At 38.3% G+C, this 22,787-nt stretch overlaps 1 protein-coding gene across 1 annotated transcript; it reads left to right on the top strand.

The window, feature by feature from the left end:
- Window positions 1-16,167: 16,167 nt before the first annotated feature.
- Window positions 16,168-17,789, top strand: LOC140867131 (uncharacterized). The gene is made up of 3 exons (XM_073272204.1): window positions 16,168-16,409; window positions 16,493-16,545; window positions 17,395-17,789. The coding sequence occupies exons 1-3, from the start codon at window positions 16,319-16,321 to the stop codon at window positions 17,515-17,517; spliced, it is 267 nt and encodes an 88-aa protein (XP_073128305.1). The 5' UTR covers window positions 16,168-16,318; the 3' UTR covers window positions 17,518-17,789.
- Window positions 17,790-22,787: the final 4,998 nt, after the last annotated feature.

Genomic DNA, 22,787 nt, shown 5'->3' with positions numbered 1-22,787 from the left:
TGCCTTCGGTCCCTTTTTCTGGAACCGTTCCGCAACGTCTTCGTCGTGTGAAAGTCGGGGTCGTGCTGCATGTTGCTCCAACAGTGCGGTGATCCCTATCATCATATTAGCACTGGCCTGCTCCAGTGCTGTGAGCGAATTTTGCTGAGGAGGAGTTGGAGGATTCCCGCGTCGGTTCATCTGTCTAGGAGCATACTGCACCACCACATATTTCCCCACGTAAATCGCAATGCATAACTAATATTTTTGACTTTAAGACTGTCATAACTTTAAATTCTCATTTTCATAAATCATTAAAAATATAACTCTTGTGTCCCATGCATAAATCATAATTTTAAACACTTAAAACTTACAGACTGGCAGTGCGGCTTCTGAGCTCCGAGAAGCAGACTAGTCACCCTCCAAGGACCATGGCTTTGATACCAAATGAAACGTCCTAAAACTTCTACTGAATTTTTTTTTTTAAAACTCTCCGATAATAAAATAATGAATATAAATATATATGCCCATACATATATATATAATACTTAAAAATAACTTTACTTAATTTAAAATAAAAATACACAAAAAATACAATAAAGGTACACGCATGCAATTAAATACTTAAAATTAATTACTAAATAATATTTCATAAGAATTTCATAATAAAATTCCTAAATAATATTTCTTTCACAAAAATTTATGAAAACTTAGAAAATAAATACTCAAATCTAAATTTCATGCATATACTAAAAATCCATAATAATAAAACATATGCGGAAATAAACGTTCTACTCTCAAAACATCAATATCATAAATGAGCTATGGTCACGGGTACTAGCTGCCTGGATACTCATACACCCTCGCCGCCAGTCGGAAACACATTAACTTCATTGACATTTTGCTCACCTGCACCATTTAAATCTAGTGAGCCTAGAGGCTCAACACGTTCTATCCTTACATAACAAAATGAAACTACACACAAGCACACATCATATAAAATACGTGAATATAAATATACGTGCATGATCTTAAAATTATATACATATAAACATGAAATAAAATAATTATACTGATTTATCATAATGCTAAACATGTATCATCATACTTAATAAATCTCATAAAATAATTTATCATGATTTCTTAGTTCTCAACAGGTCGTATCCATGTCGGTGGCATCATACTAAGTGATTGATCAATCTATAAACCAACGTACGTGGCGGTGGGATTTCCACCTCTGTGCTGCCACTTCACCAGCCCTCTCAGCTGGATCCATAAGCTCATCATACATAAACATCATTAGGAAGGTCACCAGGCCCAGGTATCCCGGCCTCCAACCACATCACTTTCCACCTTCACTTCAACTTCCATAAAAATATATTTTTTTTTCTTAACATGACATCATAAAAATTCTTAATGATGCATGAACATAAAAATTCTCATTATTTCTTTATTTCATGAAAATTTGTCCTTAAATATATATTTAATTTATTTTCTTAAAAATCATATTTATATATTTAATAAAAATGCATGCATGAATTAAATATATTTACGGATGTTTATTTTTCCATGAACTTGTTCGAGCTGCTGACCAATAGACTTAAACTCAAAAATTCTTAGACTGGTCCAAAAACCCAAAAGCCCAACCTGACCTGTCCCATTAAGCTTCATGGGCCTCCGAGCCCATGGAAAACTAATGGGCTTATTAAAACATAAATTAGGCTCATCAACTTATTAACTTAAAGTTGAATTAATAAAATTATTAACTAATCATTAACTTATAAATTAGACCGATAAAATTATTAAATCCGACACAGCTTGACCCAATAATTCTCATGGATCACACGGTCCATGACAAATTAGTTGGCTCACCTCAATAATTATTAAAGCTCATTAAATTAGTTTAATTATATAATTTAATCGAGTCCAACCCATAAATTACTAACTTAAACACTCAATTAATTAAAATAAAATATCCAAGCCTAATTATTAATAATCTAGACCCGGACTAAAATTAATTTGACCAATCAAGACATGACCCGACCCGGACCCGGACCCAAGACCCAAGCCCGGCCCGCCTAAAAACCCATAACCCAAAATAATTAATAAAATAATACGTACAGACTCTCCCCCCCCCCCATGTTCTTTACTCTAAGCCATGTAGCAGCAGGCTTTATGGCCTGCTGCCAGCCAGCTCCGGCCGCCGAATGGCCGGAACTCCACCGCCCAGACGTAGCCCACGTCTGGGCGGTTCCAACGAACCAAGTCTCGCCTTGAACCGATCCCTACACCTCCCTAGCGACACACTATTCGGGAATCCCGAAACCGCCGTATTCTGCTTTGCAACCAAGGAAGAAGGCTTCGGTCCTAGCCGTCTCCAGCCCCTTACCACCCACCTAACCTGACCCTAAGGGACCCTAACACGGCCCATTACCCATGAACCAGCAGCCATGTTCGATCCATCACAAGAAAATGTGAAGAAAGTCCATGCACAATACAAGCAACGTGAGTTTCTCCCTTTCCCAATCAAGACAAAGCTTACTGCGTGGGTTCCCTTGTATAGCCCACACCCAGCAGCTTACACCACCACTTCTAGGTCGGAACCCACTAGTTAATTCAACCCTAGGGACCTTGACTCAGACCTCTAATAGTGGAGCAGCAGACGCGAATGACCATGGGTGGAAATTATGCCAAAGAACCGAGTCCATGCACACAAATGAAAATAAAACATGAAGAACATGGATCAATGAAATCGTAGGCATGCATCAGATCACTCAAGCTTAAAAACGTTGTAATATGATTCAAATGGTGTTCAAGAATTGAATTAAACGTGCCTTGAGAATTATTTGGACGAAACGACGTAAACGACGCGTATTGGGCTCGCCGGGACGAACGAATCTTCTAAATAACCCAAAAACTTTTAACGCTCGGCTATGGGGCTAAGAAATATCTGATGGAACAATGAAGATGGTGGAGAAGAGGGTGATGGAGGCGGCTAGGGGATACGATCGTAGGTTTTGGGAGGGATTTTGGGTAGATACTTAGGATAAACTAGGTTAATTAGTTAATAAATAATTAGGATAGATAAATACTATAATTTAAACTTAAAATAAATACATGATAATTTGCTAAAAACATAATAATCTCGAAATAATAAAATATGAGATTTTTAAAGGTTAATAAATGTAATTAAAATAACTTATTTTGGATAAAAACTAGCACATAAATAAATATATATATAAATACCATAATTTTCTTCAAATTATACCTTAAAATAATATTTTAAGGCTCTTAAAAATCTCATAAAATATTTTGAGTGAAAATAACATCTCGTCCGTCAACGGCCCCGCCTACGCGATCATAAAAATAAGATTTCTCAAATAAATTCATAAATCACATCAAACAGATTTAAATGCCGAAAGAAATTATTTAAAACATGCAAATAAATCACATAATTTAAATAATCATTCATAAAAACAATTTAACACATTTTTACATTATTTTAAAATTATTAAATTCTCTAGTTATGCATGCGGATTTACGTGACGAATTTCTGGGCGTTACAACTCTACAATGCAAATACCCATGCATAATTTAATAAGCTTTAAAAGCCTTAATTAAGCTATTGCATACTCCTAAATAATTTATGGAGACCATAGCTATACCTGATTCCGTCGTCAGCCCGCTGATGGCAACTATTCCGCAACTAGGGGCACACCCCTGCTGCAGCTCAACAGCCTTGAGCATGGCTCTGCTACACGAGAACTGCTCCGCTACTATGTCAGACACTGTCTGAATATGCTAAAATATATTTCCTACTCCAACTCAGAAATTAAGAGTACCCAAAGCCCTAAAATAAAGCCACGTGGGCGTAGGAGAGGAATATGGTGCAGTTCACAAATCAACCCCTCGGCCCATATATATAAGCGAGGATTCGGATCGTCCGAACCAGACTTCGGACCATCCGAACTCTGCATGTGTGACAAGTGTCACCTGAAGCACTTCGGACCGTCCGTTTGGGACTTCGGACCATCTGAAGTCACCTTTATGACGTCATCGATGACATATTATTTCAGGACAGCTGGGTGGGCTACTGTTCGAACAGTCCAATCGGTCTTCGGATTGTCCAAACTCCTCGAGACCTCCGATCCTTGGCTCCGATCACGTTTGGATCCTCCAAACTCAAGTTTGGGGCATCCGAACCTCTCAAACCTTACCCTCCGATTTGAGTGTCCTGGATCCATTTTCGGACTCCGTTAATCCCTTGGGAATTTCCTTAATCATGTTTTACTAAATCTAAACATGATCACACGATTAATTATTCATTAATCTTAAATTTCGGATACGGGTCACTACAGTGGTATTGTTCGGTACAAAGGACGGATGTGGGTGTCGAGTTCTGATCAGTTGAGAGCAGACATTATGACAGAGGCAAACGCGTCTCCGTACTTCATTCATCACGGGAGTACGAAGATGTACCGAGACTTGCGAATGTTATATTGGTGGCCTGACATGAATAGAGACATTGGTCATTTTGTATCAGAGTGCTTGACTTGTCAGCAGGTCAAGGCAGAGCATCAACGACCAGCGGGGGCTTCGATCGCTTCCCATTCCGGAGTGGAAGTGGAAGAAAATCACCATGGATTTTATGGTTGGGTTACCAAGGAGTGCCAGAGGATTTACTATGATTTGGGTGATTGTCGATCGACTCACCAAATCAGCATATTTCTTGCCGGTGAAGACTACTTTCACCATGACTCAGTTTGCTTATATCGAAGAGATCGTCAGATTACATGACATTCCAGTTTCTATTTTGTCAGACCAAGATCCGAGATTCCCTTCTGCATTTTTGAAGGGTCTGCACACAGCCATGGGGACGAATCTATTGTTCAGTACTGCATTTTATCCTCATACAGATGGACAGTCGGAGCGAGTGATACAGATTCTTGAGGATTTGCTGAGGGCATGTGTCATCGAATTTAAGGGCACATAGGAGTCGAGATTACCTCTAGTGGAGTTTACCTATAACAACAGTTACCAAATGTCTATAGGTATGGCTCCATACAATGCTCTTTACGGGAGAAGGTGTAGATCTCCTATGCATTGGGATGAGGTTGGAGAGAGGGTTCTTTTAGGACCCAAGATAGTATAGCAGATTGCGGATATTGTGACATAGATTTGAGAGCAGATGAGGACCGCACAGTGTCTTCTGAAGAGTTATGCTGACCGAAGAGACGAGACCTCGAGTTTGCCGTGGTTGATCATGTGTTTTTTAGGATTTTGCCTATGAAGGGCGTGATGCGATTTGGTAGGAAGGGCAAGCTCAATCTGAGGTATATTGGTCCATTTGAGATTTTAGAGAGGATTGGTACGTTGGCCTACCGTTTAGCACAACCACCTAGTCTTGCGGTAGTGCACAACGTATTCCATGTATCTATGCTTCGGAAGTTGTGAGACCTCGGTTCTAAACATCTAATTAAGGAGTAAACAATAATTAAGCATACAAGATTCAAGAACTAAAAGAAAAGCCAAAACAAAAGAAATTTTTTTTTTATAAAAGGGGCCGCGCTCGGGCGACCATAAACTGCCGCTCGAGCGCGCCCTACTCCTTGGCGCTACTGGAATACACGGAATGGGGTGCGCTCGGGCTGCTAAAAAATGCAGCTCGAGCGCCCTCCTACAGCAGAAATAGAACAGCAGAATTTATGCTAAAACTCAAGTCCAAAACCATCAACTAATAATCATGCATTACAATCATGAATTCTCCAACTAATACATGAAGTTCTAGAGTTGATCAAATGTCCAAAAGGCTAGAACATGCAACGATCATATCTCGACAAGGCTATTACAATACGAATACAAACATAAGAAGTTTGAATTCTAACATGCTACTATCTAAACTAGATGAACATGCTGACACGACTTCTAAACCGAGTCTCACTACTAGCTCTCCCTCTTGAAGCTAACCATGCCTCTTCTGACTTGGTCCTGCCCCACCTGTTGCCAAGTACACATACAAAACAAAGCAACAGCCGGAAAACTGGTGAGAATGATAATCCCAGTAAAATCAACATAACAATTTATGCAACAATCAACATGCTTTCAATACAACAATTAAATTAATAACAACATAATGAATGCATGTCTTTTAAACCGGGATATCAATCTGATAAACGAGGGATTGCTGCTGTGCTTTTGGGATCCAGAGGATAAGATCACGTAACAACTCACCGACTCTCCCAATCGAGGTGGTGCCACGTATCTCACTCCTCTAGACTTTGAGCAACTATAATGAGTATGCTAGCACTAGGCGAAACGACTACGACCTAGGCCACTCAATCATAGTTTCCAAACGTCCAAACAAAAAGGGCGGTTCTGCCCGCTGAAAACAAGATTGGCTCAAGATGAATGCATAACATAAATATAACACATAAGTCATTTAACAAAAGCCAATACAAACAAACAAGACACAAGTTCCTCATGCTAGAACAAGTGTAAATGCAAGTATGTGATTTCAAAGGGAAAACTCGAGAAACACAGTCCCGAGTATGCTATCCCGCTACGATGACTGCTTTTACCTTTCAATGCAGTAGCTTCCAACTCTGGATACGCTGCAAAAGAGACTGTATCAACAACTATACAATCTAACAACAACAAGGCAACGGTTCAAGGAAATGCTCTATACCGTTCTTTGTTCAAATCTCGGAAACGATCAAACAGCTGCTAACTCTGGGCTTGATACCTCCAAACGAATCTGTACGGAGACAAATGAATGATCAATAACCAAGATCAACTTATAAGCCAAGTTCCAACAACTCAAGAACGGTTCAAAATCCCCAAAACTCAAACCGACGGCATAACGGCTATAACTGAACAAACCGGCAACGCAGACGGCAGTTCAATACCGATAACAACTCAATTCAATGCTAATACAACAACAACAAGACAAACCCAACAAATCTCAAAACCATGATTTTCGAAAATGGCTTCCAAAAATCATAACAATTCCGAACGTCGCTCTATTTCAAAACCGACAGATAATTAACGATCAGAACTCTGTCAAGAACAACATACTCAAATCTAGAACGATTCTAACAACATCCAAAAACTAGAATGTATCGGATCGAAGAAGAACTTACGATATAACAGAGCTCTCACTGCAGTGATCGATAATCTGCCTTCAAAAATAATTTCCAACGGACGGATCGAGCCCGGAATGAAATCACAAAGCTCAAAAGCTCAAAAGTGGCGTCTACAATGGAGGAGGCGTGCTTGAGGAAGGAGGAGAAAGCTTCTCCAATCAAATCCAAGTGTAGATAATATATAAAAATCAATATTTGCGTTTTAGTCCCTGAAATTTCCAAAATTTGCAAAAAGGACCCTGTAATCTCTGATTAACTCAAATAAACTCATTTAAGATAAAAACGGGGCGTTACAATTCTCCCCCACTAAGAAGAGATTTCGTCCTCGAAATCAATGAAAACCACAACTCATAAGATAGAATAAAGAACTAAAGACAGTAAGAAGAACTCACGTCATCCGAATAACTCCGGAAATCACTGTCTCATGCCAGACTCTGTCTCCCAAGTCGCTTTCTCGATGCCGTGACGGCTCCACCGCACTTTCACTAACGGGATCGACTTGGTTCTGAGTTGCTTTTCTTTCCGATCAAGGATCTGAATCGGTCGTTCAAAGTAGCTCAGAGTCTCGTCTAACTCGGCTTCGTCAGGCTGAAGGATATGAGAAGGATCTGGATGATACTTTCGCAGCATAGAGACGTGAAAAACATCGTGGATACCAGATAAAGACGGAGGAAGTGCAAGTCTGTAGGCAAGATCGCCTATCTTCTCGAGAATCTCGTACGGCCCGATGAATCTCGGAGATAACTTCCCTCTCTTACCGAATCTGACAGTGCCTCTGAAAGGAGAAATCTTAAGGAAAACACGGTCTCCCTGCTCAATACTCAGAGGCCGACGTCTGACATTCGCATACTTTGCCTATCTATCTTGAGCTGTCTTCATTCTGGTCTGAATGATCTTAACCTGCTCTGCCATATCTCTAAGCATATCCGGTCCCAAATCTGGTGACTCGGACAAATCATCCCAAAACAACGGAGATCGGCATTTCTTACCATACAATGCCTCAAAAGGCGCCATACCGATACTCGTTTGGAAGCTGTTGTTGTAAGAAAACTCGACAAGAGGCAAAGAATCCTGCCAACTAGTGCCAAAATCTAGCACTACCGCCGCAGCATATCCTCTAACGTCTGGATAGTCCGCTCTGACTGTCCATCGGTCTGAGGATGATAAGCTATATCAGATGCAATCGAGTACCAAGTGCCCCCTGAAGACTGTGCCAGAAGTGCGAAGTAAATCTAGGGTCTCTGTCTGAAATGATCGACTTCGGCACACCATGCAATCTCACAACATTGCTAACATACAACTCAGCCATCTGATCATGACGATACGTCATCCTGTATGGAATAAAACACGCAGATTTCGTCAATCGGTCGATCACTACCCAAATGGCATTGCATCCTCGAACGGATCGTGGTAGCTTCGTGACGAAATCCATAGAAATGTGATCCCATTTCCATTCAGGAACAGATAAACTGTGCAACAGACCTCCTGGTCGCTTCCGTTCTGCTTTCACCTGCTGACAGTTCAAACACCAAAATACAAATCTCGCAACGTCGCTCTTCATTCTCTTCCACCAAAACTGGTTCTTCATATCGTTGTACATCTTACGACCTCCAGGATGAATACTAAACCGACTGCAATGAGCCTCTCGGAGAATACGCTGTCTCAACTCTGAAATGTCAGGCACAACAATACGGTTATTCACGAACAAAACATCATCTCTAACCTGGAATTCAGACTGATGACCCGATCTGACTTTCTCTACTGAAATCTGGATGCTCGGCTCAGACTTCTGTGCTTCTTTGATTGCAACAAACAACTCCGGTTCGGCTTGAATAGCAAACACTCTGATAGTCTCCCTATCTGTTTCAAACTCTAAACCAGAAGTGCAACAATCATCGATCAACTGAGAAACACCAATAGTAGAAAGAGATAAAGAACAAAGCTTTCGGCTCAAGGCATTTGCAACTGCATTCAACTTTCCCGGATAGTACTTGATTTCACAGTCGAAATCCTTCAACAGATCTAACCATCTTCTCTGTCTCATATTCAGCTCTGCCTGAGAAAACAAGTACTTAAGACTCTTATGATCAGAAAAGATCTCGAAGGACTCACCATAAAGATAGTGACGCCAGATCTTCAAAGCAAAGACGATCGCAGCTAGTTCAAGATCATGAACCAGATAACGAGTCTCGTGCGGTTTCAGCTGCCTCGATGCATACGCCACCACATGCTTATGCTGCATAAGAACACAACCCAATCCTCGGTTAGAAGCATCACAATAGACTGTGAAACCTCCAGTACCCTTCGGAATAGAAAGAATTGGAGCACTGGTCAGTCTCCTCTTCAGATCAACAAAGCTAGCCTCACAATCTGGAGTCCAAACAAAAGGCGCATTCTTCTGAGTCAGCTGGGTAATTGGCTTGGCAATAGACGAGAAACCCTCGATGAAACGACGGTAGTAACCGGCTAAACCCATGAAGATTCAGATCTCAGGTACTGATGTCGGTCTAGGCCAATTCATAACCGCTTCGATCTTGCTGGGATCGACAGAAATCCCATCTTCAGAAATAATATTACCGAGAAAGACAACTCGATCTAACCAGAATTCACACTTAGACAGCTTGGCAAACAACTGCTCAACTCGCAAAATCTGCAGTACAGTCCTCAAGTGCTCTGCATGGTCAGTACGGTTCTTCGAGTAGATAAGAATATCATCGATAAAGATAATGACGAACTCATCTAAATAACGCTGAAAGATACGGTTCATCAATCCCATAAAAACCGCTGGAGCGTTAGTCAAACCGAATGGCATGACTATAAACTCAAAGTGGCCATACCTCGTTCTGAATGCGGTCTTAGGAACATCTTCCTCTCGCACTCTCAACTGGTGATAACCTGACCTTAAATCAATCTTAGAATAGACAGAAGAACCCTGCAGCTGATCAAAAAGGTCATCTATTCGGGGTAAAGGATACCTGTTCTTGACTGTAGCCTGATTCAATTGGCGGTAGTCGATACAGAGTCGCATAGAACCATCCTTCTTCCGAACAAAAAGCACAGGAGCACCCCAAGGCGATACACTAGGTCTGATGTATCCCTTGGCAATCAAATCCTCAAGCTGCTCCTTCAACTCTCTCAATTCAACAAGTGTCATACGATAAGGATCTTTTGAAATAGGTTGAGTACCTGGCACTAAGTCAATACTGAATTCGACTTCTCGAATAGGCGGCAATCCAGGAACATCTTCCGGAAACACATCCACAAAATCTCTAATCACTGGTATATCGACCAAAGCTGGGCTAGATTTCAGTACATCAACTGCATACACCAAAAATCCTTCAGCACCTCTCTGTAGCAAACGAGTCATAGATAACACTGAAATCAAAGGAATTCTAGATCGAGAACCCTTACCAAAGAATTTCCACTCGTCTGCCATTTTAGGTCTGAACCTGACAACTTTCTGAAAACAATCGACTGTTGCCTTGTACTTGGTTAAAGCATCTATACCGACAATACAATCAAAATCTGACACTCCAAGCACAATACAGTCGAATTCTAGAAAATTTTCCTCAAAACATAGTTCACAGTTCCTGACTATTCTGACAGAAACAATTCCTCCACCCAAAGGTGAAGTAACAGCTACTACTGTAGGCAACAACTCAGTAGGAAAAGCATGTAATAACATAAATTTCTCAGAGATAAATGAATGGGAAGCACCTGTATCTATCAAGACATGAGCAGAATAACCGAAAATTGAACAGTTACCTGCTATGACATCGTCAGGTGCTGCCTGAGCCTGATCCTCTGTCAATGCAAAGACTCGTGCCTGCTGTCTCGGAGGCTGATTTGCACTAGAGTTACCTCCCTGTCTATTCTGCTGCTGAGGCTGGAAAGAGTGCACTACAGAAGACTGCCTCTCAGGCTGAGCTGTAGGTCTAGACGAACTCCCACTCTGAGCTCTATCTCTGTTACGTTGAGGGCACACCTTAGAGAAGTGTCCTGGTTGCTGACAGGTGTTACAATTACCAAAAACTCCCACACACTGATCCGGTGAGTGTCTTCCTCCACACTTGCTGCAGTACAAGGATGATGACCCAGAACTCGGTCCTGAACCGAATTGCTTCGAACCACTGGAACTGGACGAACTGTTTCCTTGCCTCTTAAACTGCTTACCTCTTGCCTTGTACTGATCCTTTCTGTTTCCCCCACTGTTTCCACCTTCATACCTTTGCTGCTGGTTCTGATGCTGCGGTGGCTGATTCTGATACTGAGATGGTGGGTTCTGATACTGCCTCTGTTGCTGAGGTGCTACCTGGTTACCTCTTTGCCTCCACAAGCCTGCTTCTCCTCCCTTTGCGTGATTCATGGCATCCGCAAAGTTGTTAGGTCTGTTGGTGTTAACCAACGTGAAGATGTCGGGGTTCAAACCATTGATGAACTGATTTGCCTTAGCTTCTTCATCCCCGGCAATTAGCGGCGCAAAACGCAACAGACTATCAAACTTAGCCACGTACTCTACAATATTCAGATTCCCTTGCTTCAGATTTGCAAACTCTGCTCCCTTATCCTTACGATACGAGATAGGGAAAAACCGCTTATAAAACTCAGATTTAAAAAGAGTCCAAGTAACCTCTGTTCCTCTACTCTCAAATGCTTTCTTTGTCATGATCCACCAGCTCTTAGCACCACCACGCAGCTGATGAATTACTAACCTGACTCGGCGGTCATCTGTGTAGTCAATGGAATCAAACAACTGATCCATATCATCCAACCAACTCTCACAGTCAACTGGATTTTCTGAACCCATCAACAACGGCGGATTGAACGACTGAAACCTCTTCAGCAAGGTTTTCATAGGAGTCGCTGAAGCATCCAACTGATCAACTTCAGTGCTAGCTTGCTCAGTTGTAGGAATAACTGGCGGTGTGTTTCTGTTTATCACTCGACGAGGACCCATCTGATAATCAAAGGTTAGGACACGAGATATCTCAATCGCTACAATCAGTGCCCTTACAACCGCTTGGAATACAGGATACCAGTCGATAACAGAAACAGTTATATCTCAAGTAGATCATGCTTTATAAATTAAATCAAATAACCATGTAATTCAATAATTCTAACAATAAAGCATGCTCGCATGGAATTAAGTACACAGTTAAATAATTCAAACACATGCGAGGAGCCAATACACACAGACTCGATCTACCCGCTCACTCTAGTTCAACCAAGAATCTTAACTCTTTGATACCACTTAATGTGAAACCTCGGTTCTAAACATCTAATTAAGGAGTAAACAATAATTAAGCATCCAAGATCTAAGAACTAAAAGCAAAGCAAAGGAAAAAAAATAAAAAATTTTTAAAGAGGGCCGCGCTCGGGCGGCCAAAAACCACCGCTCGAGCGCGCCCTGGACAGAGGCGCTACTGAGTTCTCAGAGTGGGGTGCGCTCGGGCTGCTAAAAATTGCAGCTCGGGTGCCCCCTACAGCAGAAACAGAACAGCAGAAAACATGCTTTGCAATTCCATCTAAAACTATTCCAATGTAATCCAAATCAACACATACATTATAAATGCAGTTCCTCCGATTAATACATGAAGTTCTAGAGTTTAACAACTACTCCAAATTAGAACATGCCACGATAACAACACGACAAAGCTTGCATGACAATACAACATAATAATGAAGTTCGTTATCTAAACATGTTCTAACAACACTAGGTAGACATGCTGACACGACTTCTAAACCGAGTCTCACTGCTACAACTTTCTCTCGGAGCTAACCATGCCTCTTCTGACTTGATCCTGCCCCACCTGTTGCCAAATATACATACAAAACAAAGCAACAGCCGGATAACCGGTGAGAACGACATTCCCAGTAAAAGCAACATAACAATTAATACAACAATCAACATGCTTTCAATACAACAATTAAATTAATAACAACATAATGAATGCATGTCTTTTAAACCGGGATATCAATCTGATAAACGAGGGATTGCTGCTGTGCTTTTGGGATCCTGAGGATAAGATCACGTAACAACTCACCGACTCTCCCGATCGAGGTGGTGCCACGTATCTCACTCCTCTAGACTTTAAGCAACTATAATGAGTATGCTAGCACTAGGAAAAACGACTACGACCTAGGTCACTCAATCATAGTTCTCAAACGTCTAAACAAAAAGAGCGGTTCTGCCCGCTGAAAACAAGATTGGCTCAAGATGAATGCATAACAAAAACATAACACATAAGCCATTTTAACAAAAGCCAATACAATCAAACAAGACACAAGTTCCTCATGCTAGAACAAGTGTAAATGCAAGTATGTGATTTCAAAGGGGAAACTCGAGAACCACAGTCCCGAGTATGCTATCCGGCTACGATGACTGCTTTTACCTTTCAATGCAGTATCTTCCAACTCTGGATATGCTACAAAAGAGACTGTATCAACAACTATACAATCTAACAACAACAAGGCAACGGTTCAAGGAAATTCTCTATACCGTTCTTTGTTCAAATCTCGGGAACGATCAAACAGCTGCTAACTCTGGGCTTGATACCTCCAAACGAATCTGTACGGAGACAAATGAATGATCAATAACCAAGATCAACTTAAGCCAAGTTCCAACAACTCAAAAACGGTTAAAAATCCCCAAAACTCAAACCGACGGCATAACGGCTATAAACTGAACAAACCGGCAACGCAGATAGCAGTTCAATACCGATATCAACTCAACTCAATGCTAATACAACAACAACAAGGCAAATCCAACACATCTCAAAACTCACATTATCGAAAATAGCTTCCAAAAATCATAACAATTCCAAACGTCGCACTAATTCAAAACCGACAGATAATAAACGATCAGAACTCCGCCAAGAACAACATACTAGAATCTAAATCGATTCTAACAACCTCCGAAAATCAAAACATATCCGATCGGAGAAATACTTACGGTATAACGGAGCTCTCACTGCTGTGATCACTAATCTGCCTTCAGAATTAATTTCCAACGGACGGATCGAGTTCGGACTGGATTTTGAAAGCTTGAAAGCCTAAGGAGGCGTATTCAATGGTGGAGAACCGATGGAGGAGATGAAGATAATGCAAAGGAGACTAAGTCAAATCCTTTCTAAGTGTAGATAATATAACAAATCCACTATTTACGTTTTAGTCCCTGAAAAATCCAATTTTTACAAAATAGACCCCGATCAATAAAAAGTTGGCTCATTAACTCTGGAAACTCTGATTATCTCAAATAAGCTCAATTAAGATAAAAACGGGGCTTTACAGTACCTCAAATACTAGGCGCGCTCTGCCAGCTCTAGGTCTACGCCTATAATCTGCGCTACACTGCCAAATGATACTAATATCATTATAGAGCTCTAAAAGCCTTAACTAGGCTATTGCATACTTCTAAATATTTTTAGGAAGCAAAACTATACCTTCGTCCATCGTTAGCCCTTTGCTGTCGATTGCCTCAAAACTATGCCACAGCTCCGCTATGACGCCTGGATCGTTATACCACTTCCGGATTCCCAATGGGACGCCTAGAATTTCCTAGATCTAAGCTAGAAAACTAAGGAATCGAGAGAGAAGAGGTGAATGGTGTGCTTTGAAATGAATCTCGGCACCTCTATTTATAGACCACGAACGGAACGTCCGTTCCTCATCGTTGCGTCCGTTATGCCTGACGAACGTTGGTTCCATTCACCATCGTTGCTTCCGATGGTGCCAATGTCATATCAAGTACGTAAGCAGTGACGCATTTCTGATGGCATGAACGTTGCATCCGTTCCTAGAACGTTGCTTCCGTTCTGCCTGACCCTCCGAACCATTTCTGATCATTATGGGTCTAATTTCGGGCTCCGCTAATCCATTAGAAGTATTCTTAATCCTGTTTAACTCAACTAACATGATTTGCTTAACACTAAATTTTTAATTTTGGATACGGGCTACTACATTAAGTATCTTTAATAAGATACCCGATATACCAATAAACAGTAAAGATGAATATTTAACTAGTCCTTATGCCAAAATGTTAGGAGGATCTATTAAATTTTTTCAAAGATATAATAACAAAGAAATGTCACGAGGTGACGCTAAATAAAAGTATCTCCAAATCCTACAAACAAAACAATAAGCTTTGCTGTGACAAAATGAAATTCACAATAAAAGAGTATAGTTGTAAAACAAATAGACCACACAAACATTTAAAACGATACAAACAAACCAAAACTAATAAACGTTATAAATCATTCAAGAGAAAATTCATTCCTTATCAGAAAAAGAAATTCAGAAAGAATTTCTTTTAAAAACCTTATAGAAGAAAATTCTATAAAAAAAATTGATGACAAAAAACCACCTTGCCCAAAGCCCAAAGGGTAAAGGAAAGAATTGCACATGTTGGCTGTGCAATGAAGAAACACATTATGCAAATGAATGCCCAAAACGAAATGAAAAGAAAAACAAAGTTACACTTCTTCAAGAATTATCTACTATTAGATTTTATCTCGTAGAAACAATTGAATTTTCATCTGATGATGAAAATATTTTTTATCTTGATGAATCAAGTGAATCAGGTTTAGAATCAGATTCAACATTTTATGATAATGCTTCGAATTAATTCAAGTGTATTTTCGAAAACAGGGAGTTCAAACAAAGTTTTTGATAGGTAGGGAGTTAGGAACAAAAGAAGTTTGAGATTATAGAGTTATTGCAAGTTTGACCTATAATTAACTGTTGGATATTTTAAATGAATATAAATTTTTTTTGTATAATTTTAATCAACAAATAATCTAAAAATAAAATAGTTATCTACTTGAATTTAATAAATAATATTTCACATAAAAATAAATTTAAGTAAAAAAATAATAAAAATGATTTTATAAGTAGATAATATATCAATTAAATTATTTTTAATAGTTGATGTATTAATTTTACAATTAATCAATAGTTTATTTATTAAATTAAATTAAATATTACTCACATATATATATATATATATATTTTAAAAAACATAAATAAACTAATTTTTTCACACCGACCCCGAGCTGGGGCTTGGGCCCGGGTGGTTTCTTCTAAAACCCCAATCCCAGTTGATAGGAGTTGCCAGGTAAAAGAAGACCGACGTTCGAACCCTAGAATCGAGAGTGGAACTCGCAAAACCTAAATCTCGAATCAGTATTAGAAAGGGAGAGATGACGCAAAAGGGGAATCTGTTCAAAGGGCTGAAGAAGAGTAAATCGATTCCTGCCAATCGCCATGGAAAACCGCCTACGACTAGAAAAGGTAATTCGCGAGATAAAGCTCTCAATATTTATATGTGCACTGGTTATCTGGAATTTACGATGGATTGCGATTTTGAACTGAAGGTAAGAGAGTGGTGAAGCCCTCCAAGTTGACCAAACAGATGGACGCTGATAAGGTGAGCATTTTTCCTTCAATTCTTTTCAATGATGATATTGCGGTCGTTGCTGCTGTTTTAGCTCGAATATGATTTTGTCGTTTCTTGTCTGTGTGGGTGCAAAGTGTTTGAATACCAATTTTTTTTTTGTTTTGTTTTGTTTTTGTGGGTATCTGAAATTGGATTTTACTTCGCTGAAATCCTTTTGTTTTGTTTTTCGAAAACGTACAACGAGTTTTGAGAGGATCATGAAAATGCTGAGCTTTATGGTATGGGTTGGAGTGGACTAGCTTCATGTTTTATGCCTTACTTTTCTAAAAATTTAAGGCAGGCCAAGACTAAATATTGGATGGTAGTATACATCCTGTGGATTTGTATTTAAAACATGTAATACAATTCCACTCAAATTCTTTATCTTGTCTTTGGCTCAAAGTGTTTTATTTGAGCAGTGGATTTAGGATAATGGATTCAAATGGACTCTCATGATTACAAATTTGAAATACATTGTTTTAGATTAAAATAACTTAATATTGAAAGCGAAATCTGAATATTGGCCAAACAATTTGAGTGTAATTGGATTATGGATCCGGGATTAAACTCACCAATTTGTTCCCTTCCAAACTAGTAGATATGTTTTACATCCTTGATGATTGGAATCATTCCACATTCATTCCTTAAATGAAATCTTTACATCCAAGCGCGACCTAAGTATACTAAATAGCTTAATTTCCATCTCCCCCTATTTAATTTCCCCCTAAATGCTTGTTGTACCATTCACTTAGCCTACAGTCATGGTCACTCTTTCTTTTAACATTTTAGTAGATATGTGTTTGCATATTCTGACAGCCTTTCTTATGTGATTATGATCAGGAGCTGAGCAAGTTTATAAATCACTGCAATGAGGTCAAAGCAGCTTCTTTTGCCGCCAAAGATGGTGGTAACTTAAGTATCGTTAAATCACAGACAGATTCCACAACCAGTGCCAAGAAATAGGTGCCAAGATTCAGTGCCACCACGTGGCAGACCCCCTAAGTCGATAAGCAGTTTTGACATTTCAATGCCTCTGATAAGTGGTTTTATTCATTACTATTGATTTTTATTTAGATGTGTTTCCTCAGCTTGCTTCTTGTCCGTGCCAGAACATCATTGTGTGGCTCTTACTCTCGGAATTTCTTCTATTTATATAGGGTCTAGCTTGCTTGAGAACTTTATTGCAAATTGAAAGTTTTCATATTTTTTTCGAAATGCAAAGGTTTTTGCTTGCACTTTTAGTTGTATTTAGCATAGAATATTTGACCATGTTTTCAACCACGCAAAGCTAGTTGTAGTTTTGCAAATCACTGATATGTGACTAATGAAAACTATCAGCGATGCTGCAGGTTGTATCTAGAATCTAGAGTAGTGTGTTCATTGGTTTTTGGACGGGACTCTTTAAACCCAGGCATGGTTCTAAACGGTTCCTTCGACCCTACCCATGGGTGGTGTCCCCATGGGTGGTGTGGAAGCACATTATTGGTCCAATCATGTGGGTCCCACATAAAATCATGTTAAACCAACATAATTAGACCAATCACAACACTCCACATCACCCATGGGTAGGTTCGAAATTTCCATTCTAAACGGGGATCTATGCTCCTCTCCCTACCCCCCATTAAGTGACGTGTCATTTTTTCCTCTCTCTTCATTAGTTGTTATTCTCTCTCTTTTCTATTCTATCTTTTGTTTACTGGTTTCAATTCTTCTCTCTTTTTCATTTTCTCAGTGTATTATTCTCTCTCTTATCCACGATTATTACTATAAATTAAATATTATTTTTCCATTGTTTCATATTTAAATCTAATGTAAATAAATTGAATATTATTTTTTTAATAGTTAATATTAATATATATGTACAGGAATTTAATTTTGGATGATGAAACTAAAAATTTTAAATTTTATCTGATAAAGTTTTAAAATTACCAAAATTTACATTTACCAAAAATAATGTATTCTAACTCCTTGTGAATGCTATGATCATCAACATTCAACACAAAAAGAACTTCATCATTTCTTTCGATTTTTAAATATTTAATATCATTTTTAAATTAAGATATTTTATCCTAAAAATATATATATTTTAAAATTACTAAAAAAAGAATTGAAAGAAATAGTGAAGTACAGTCTGAAATTATTTGCTAAATATATCAAATATTGTGCTATGCAAATTCAAGAAATGTTAAATTTTATATTTACCATGAACTTGTAACTTTTCGTGTTCTAATTGAAAATATTAAAATAAGATTTAAATTATAAAAAATTGAAAAAATCGTATGATTTTGCGTGAGACATTTTTTTTAGTAAATTTCTTGCAAATTTTAACTTGTATAATATAAATTGTATAATTTTAATTTCATCCAAAATTAAGAGTGGATAAAATTCATTTTGGTCCTCTTTGTTTCACCAATTACTTGATTTAGTCCATTTTGTTTGAAAATACCTAAAATAGTTTTCTATTTTTAGGGACTGTCCCATTTTAGTCCGAAATTTCAATTTTACCTTTTTTTTCTATTTTTATATACTTTTTCATTTTTTTTCTAACTCGTCATTCTTCTGTAAAATAAATTAGTTTAGTACCTTTTTTTTTTACCAAAATGCTGTTGGGTTGTATCGATCGGGTTTTACAGACTATTGCTCACAGCCTAACCACACAGTCGCAACCGATGGTTCATGTCACGGATTCCTTCAAGAGCACCTAGCTTAGCCTTGTCTCGTTTTCTGCCTAAATGCGTACAGTAGTAAACTTAATTTGTAAATGAGATCAAATGAGAGGGACAAAGTCCTTGAATTTTATTCACATAAATATTATTAAAATAGTAACCTCCTGTAGAGGAGGAGATTACTGGTTTAGTTACTTTTAGTAGCGAAAAATACAATACAAATAAACTTGAAAGAAAATATTATAACTTTATTTTGAAGGATAATGAAGAGAATGATCGATGTCTTGGTCTTTCTTCTGCTTGGTATTTGTAGAAGTCTCTCGGATTTGAAATCCGGACTTCAAACTTGTGGATGATTCCTGCCATTATTGTTGGTGATATCCCCGTAAGTGCTCGGGTCTTGACCCGAACTCGAGATGGGGTCGGAAAAGATGACCCGAGGACCAAGGTGGATATATGTTAAATCAGATATATTATATCTTATCTAGATACACACATATCTAAGGAGATAAGTAAATAATCTTTAATAAAGATGAAAGTTTGAATTCAGAAAGGAAGCAAATCTTCTTGGTCTTTCAATTTGGGTAGGACTCTTATAGGCTTCATCTATAAATACCCAGGTTTGATTATTTCTTGACACAAAATTGAGAATATACACAATCTCATACACAATATATTGCACACTTTGCTGCATATTTTCTTAGAATTTTATTCTCCTATAATCTCTATATTGACCAAGACATCGGATTGGCCACGCCGGAAAACTCTTTCGGTTCCCATTCACAGGTGTTTATTGTGTGCAGGAGATCGAATGAGTTACAATGTGACACTCGAAACCAAATGTCCTAGAGTGGTACATGGTCCGCAATATGAGTGGTTAATACCTGAAAGATGAAAACCCCATTGTTGGGTTTGAATATGCAAACAATCTTGGTTTTGATGATAACAAAACGTGTTATTATGTTTCTAACATATTTACTTAAGTGTGTAGTTGGTAGATCACATTTTGGAATTTCGAGATGATGAAATCGAATTCAACCAAACCGAGTTTCTGGCTCAGCATCTTGTTTTGAGCATATCTCATAGCTCGATAATCCAAATCATCAGCCGCCAAAATCGTTGAACAGACAACTCAAATATCTACAAGTTATATTTAAGACCAGTCGGTCCAATTCGGATCTTATCTAGGTCAAACTGCTGCATCAACATTGAACTGGACGACTAAGATGCCAACAAGCAGTTTTATAAACCAGTTCTGATATTTTGATCATATCTTGCAGCTCGGTTATCCAATTGAATGATTCAGTATGCGTTACAAAGCTAAGAACATGATCTACAAGTCATCTTCACAAGTCGAAGTCTGAATCGGAGCATAAAGAGTTGATAAACTGCATTGAAGGCTCTAGGTCTGCACTGAAATTCTGCATAGAAGAATTTCTTGCACAATCTGGTATTTCAAACATAACTCTCTCATATGAAATCCAAATGGAATGATTCTTTATGCGTTGGGAAGCTAAGAGAGAGCTACAACTTTGATGTTCATCACTTTGCCCAAAAATCAAAAAATTACGCTCCAACTGCATCCTCAAGTAATGACTACTTCATTTAAGGCTGACTGCTCTAAAACGAGACCTGTTGAGCGAAATCAGTTGAAGCAAAGACCAGTTCATCGAGGTCAGTTGATGTGACGTCCCATATTTTTAAACATTTACATGAACTAAGATGCGGAAAAATGAGGGAAAATTTTTCAAATACAACAGTGCAGGGCATGCATCGCCATACAAGTTCAATAAATAATGCTCGAAATCAAAATATATAAATGACACTTAAATTTTGCATGATGACTCTAACGTGCATAAAAGATTTGAAACAAAATATGAAAACCTACAGACAGTGACCGGCTCTCAAATGGGCACGCCAAACTACTACTATTACAAAAAAAACTTGAACCAACAATTTAAACCTTGGGAAGACAAACGTAACATGAGTTTCAATAAAATATACTAAATGCAAAAATAATTTATAAAATCTTCGTAAAAACCAAACATAACTATCAAATGAAATAATCAACTAAAAGATCACAACTTAAAATCATTGAAACTCATCGACACGAGACCGTCAATGAAAATACTTAAATCTAACTTTTTCTTTAAAACTGACTTTCAAAGGTTGTGCATAAAAAATAGTGTAACAACAAAACGTGAGTAAACGTAATCAAAATTTTTTGCTTAAAAAAACGTCAGAACTTCAAAACTGTCGTGTCATGCAATGTCTTCGCCTTTTGGACTCTTCAGCCTTCCACCGAGACTTTTAAACATCACAAATCTAACTGCACTAATTAAGCATAGTGAGTCTAAAGACTCATCAAGAAACATACATTACGTAGCTACTACATGTTTAAAATAAATGATCATGCTATGAATGTACAAAATTTGAACATAAATATCATGCAGTAAATGACATAAAAGTAAACTTAACTGAACATAACATAAAACTATCATATAGTAGTGATAAAATATGTGCATTTGTGGAAACCGTCGTATGAACACATGTTTTGGAACAGTCATCCCCGGAGATCATCCCAAAGAGCCAATTCCTCTATCTCTTGAGCACGTATTTGGAATGGTCATCCCCGGAACTCATCCTTGAGAGCCAATTCCTCCATCTCTTGAGCACGTATTTGGAAAGGTCATCCCCAGAGCTCATTCCAAAGAGCCGTTTTCATATTCTCTTGAGCACGTATTTTGGATAGGCCCTTCCGGAGCTCATCCCGAAAGTCCAAATCCCGTCATTTTCGTTTTTTTTTCCACCAAAAAGTCACATACAACATCAAGTGTTTTCATGCATACATTACATCATTCAACATCATAACTTTGTAAACTTTATCATTCTTTCTCTTCATAAACATCATCATCATAACATCGTCGTCATAACATTTTCTTCATAAACTTTCTCGTAACTTCATCGTATCAATAACAAAACATTTGCATCATAAAAATTCTTATCCTTCATGAATCATACTGAAACGACCTCCTACTTCTTATATTGTTAATAATTAAATAAAAGACAGATTTTCAAAAACATTTGGCATGACCTATCTGTTTATATAAATATCCTCCTGTCACAGGCAACAAACTAGAAATACAACCAACAACACTAAATAAACTAGACCGAGAAAAATGAACGAGAACCTAAGAAAGAGATTCGACATTTCAAACATCCAAAAGTTCAACAATTTGATATTTACACGTCCACAAAAAATTCTATAAATCCTTACGTTTACATTTATCCAATTAACAAAATAAAAGACTTTAAAGAATTAAAATTTGAACTACTTTTGCGGAAGATTGGTATAGGTCGGAGGGATGTGTCGTGCCCGCATTGTAGTTCACTCGATAGTCATGTCCCTCGATCTCAACGATAATCTAACCTGCACCAAGCAAATGTAGTGAGCCTAAGGGCCCAACAAGTATAAACCGTGGAATAACAAGGTTTTAAAAATACATGCGTAAATATTTAAAATATTGTACTTAATATACCTTGGAACTTACTCAGAAAAGTTGAATG

The sequence above is a fragment of the Henckelia pumila genome, chromosome 4 (genome assembly GCF_033568475.1).
Source record: "Henckelia pumila isolate YLH828 chromosome 4, ASM3356847v2, whole genome shotgun sequence".
Lineage (NCBI taxonomy): Eukaryota > Viridiplantae > Streptophyta > Magnoliopsida > Lamiales > Gesneriaceae > Henckelia > Henckelia pumila.
The sequence above is the reverse complement of the archived record's forward strand: the minus strand, read 5'-3'. Positions and strand labels throughout refer to the sequence as shown.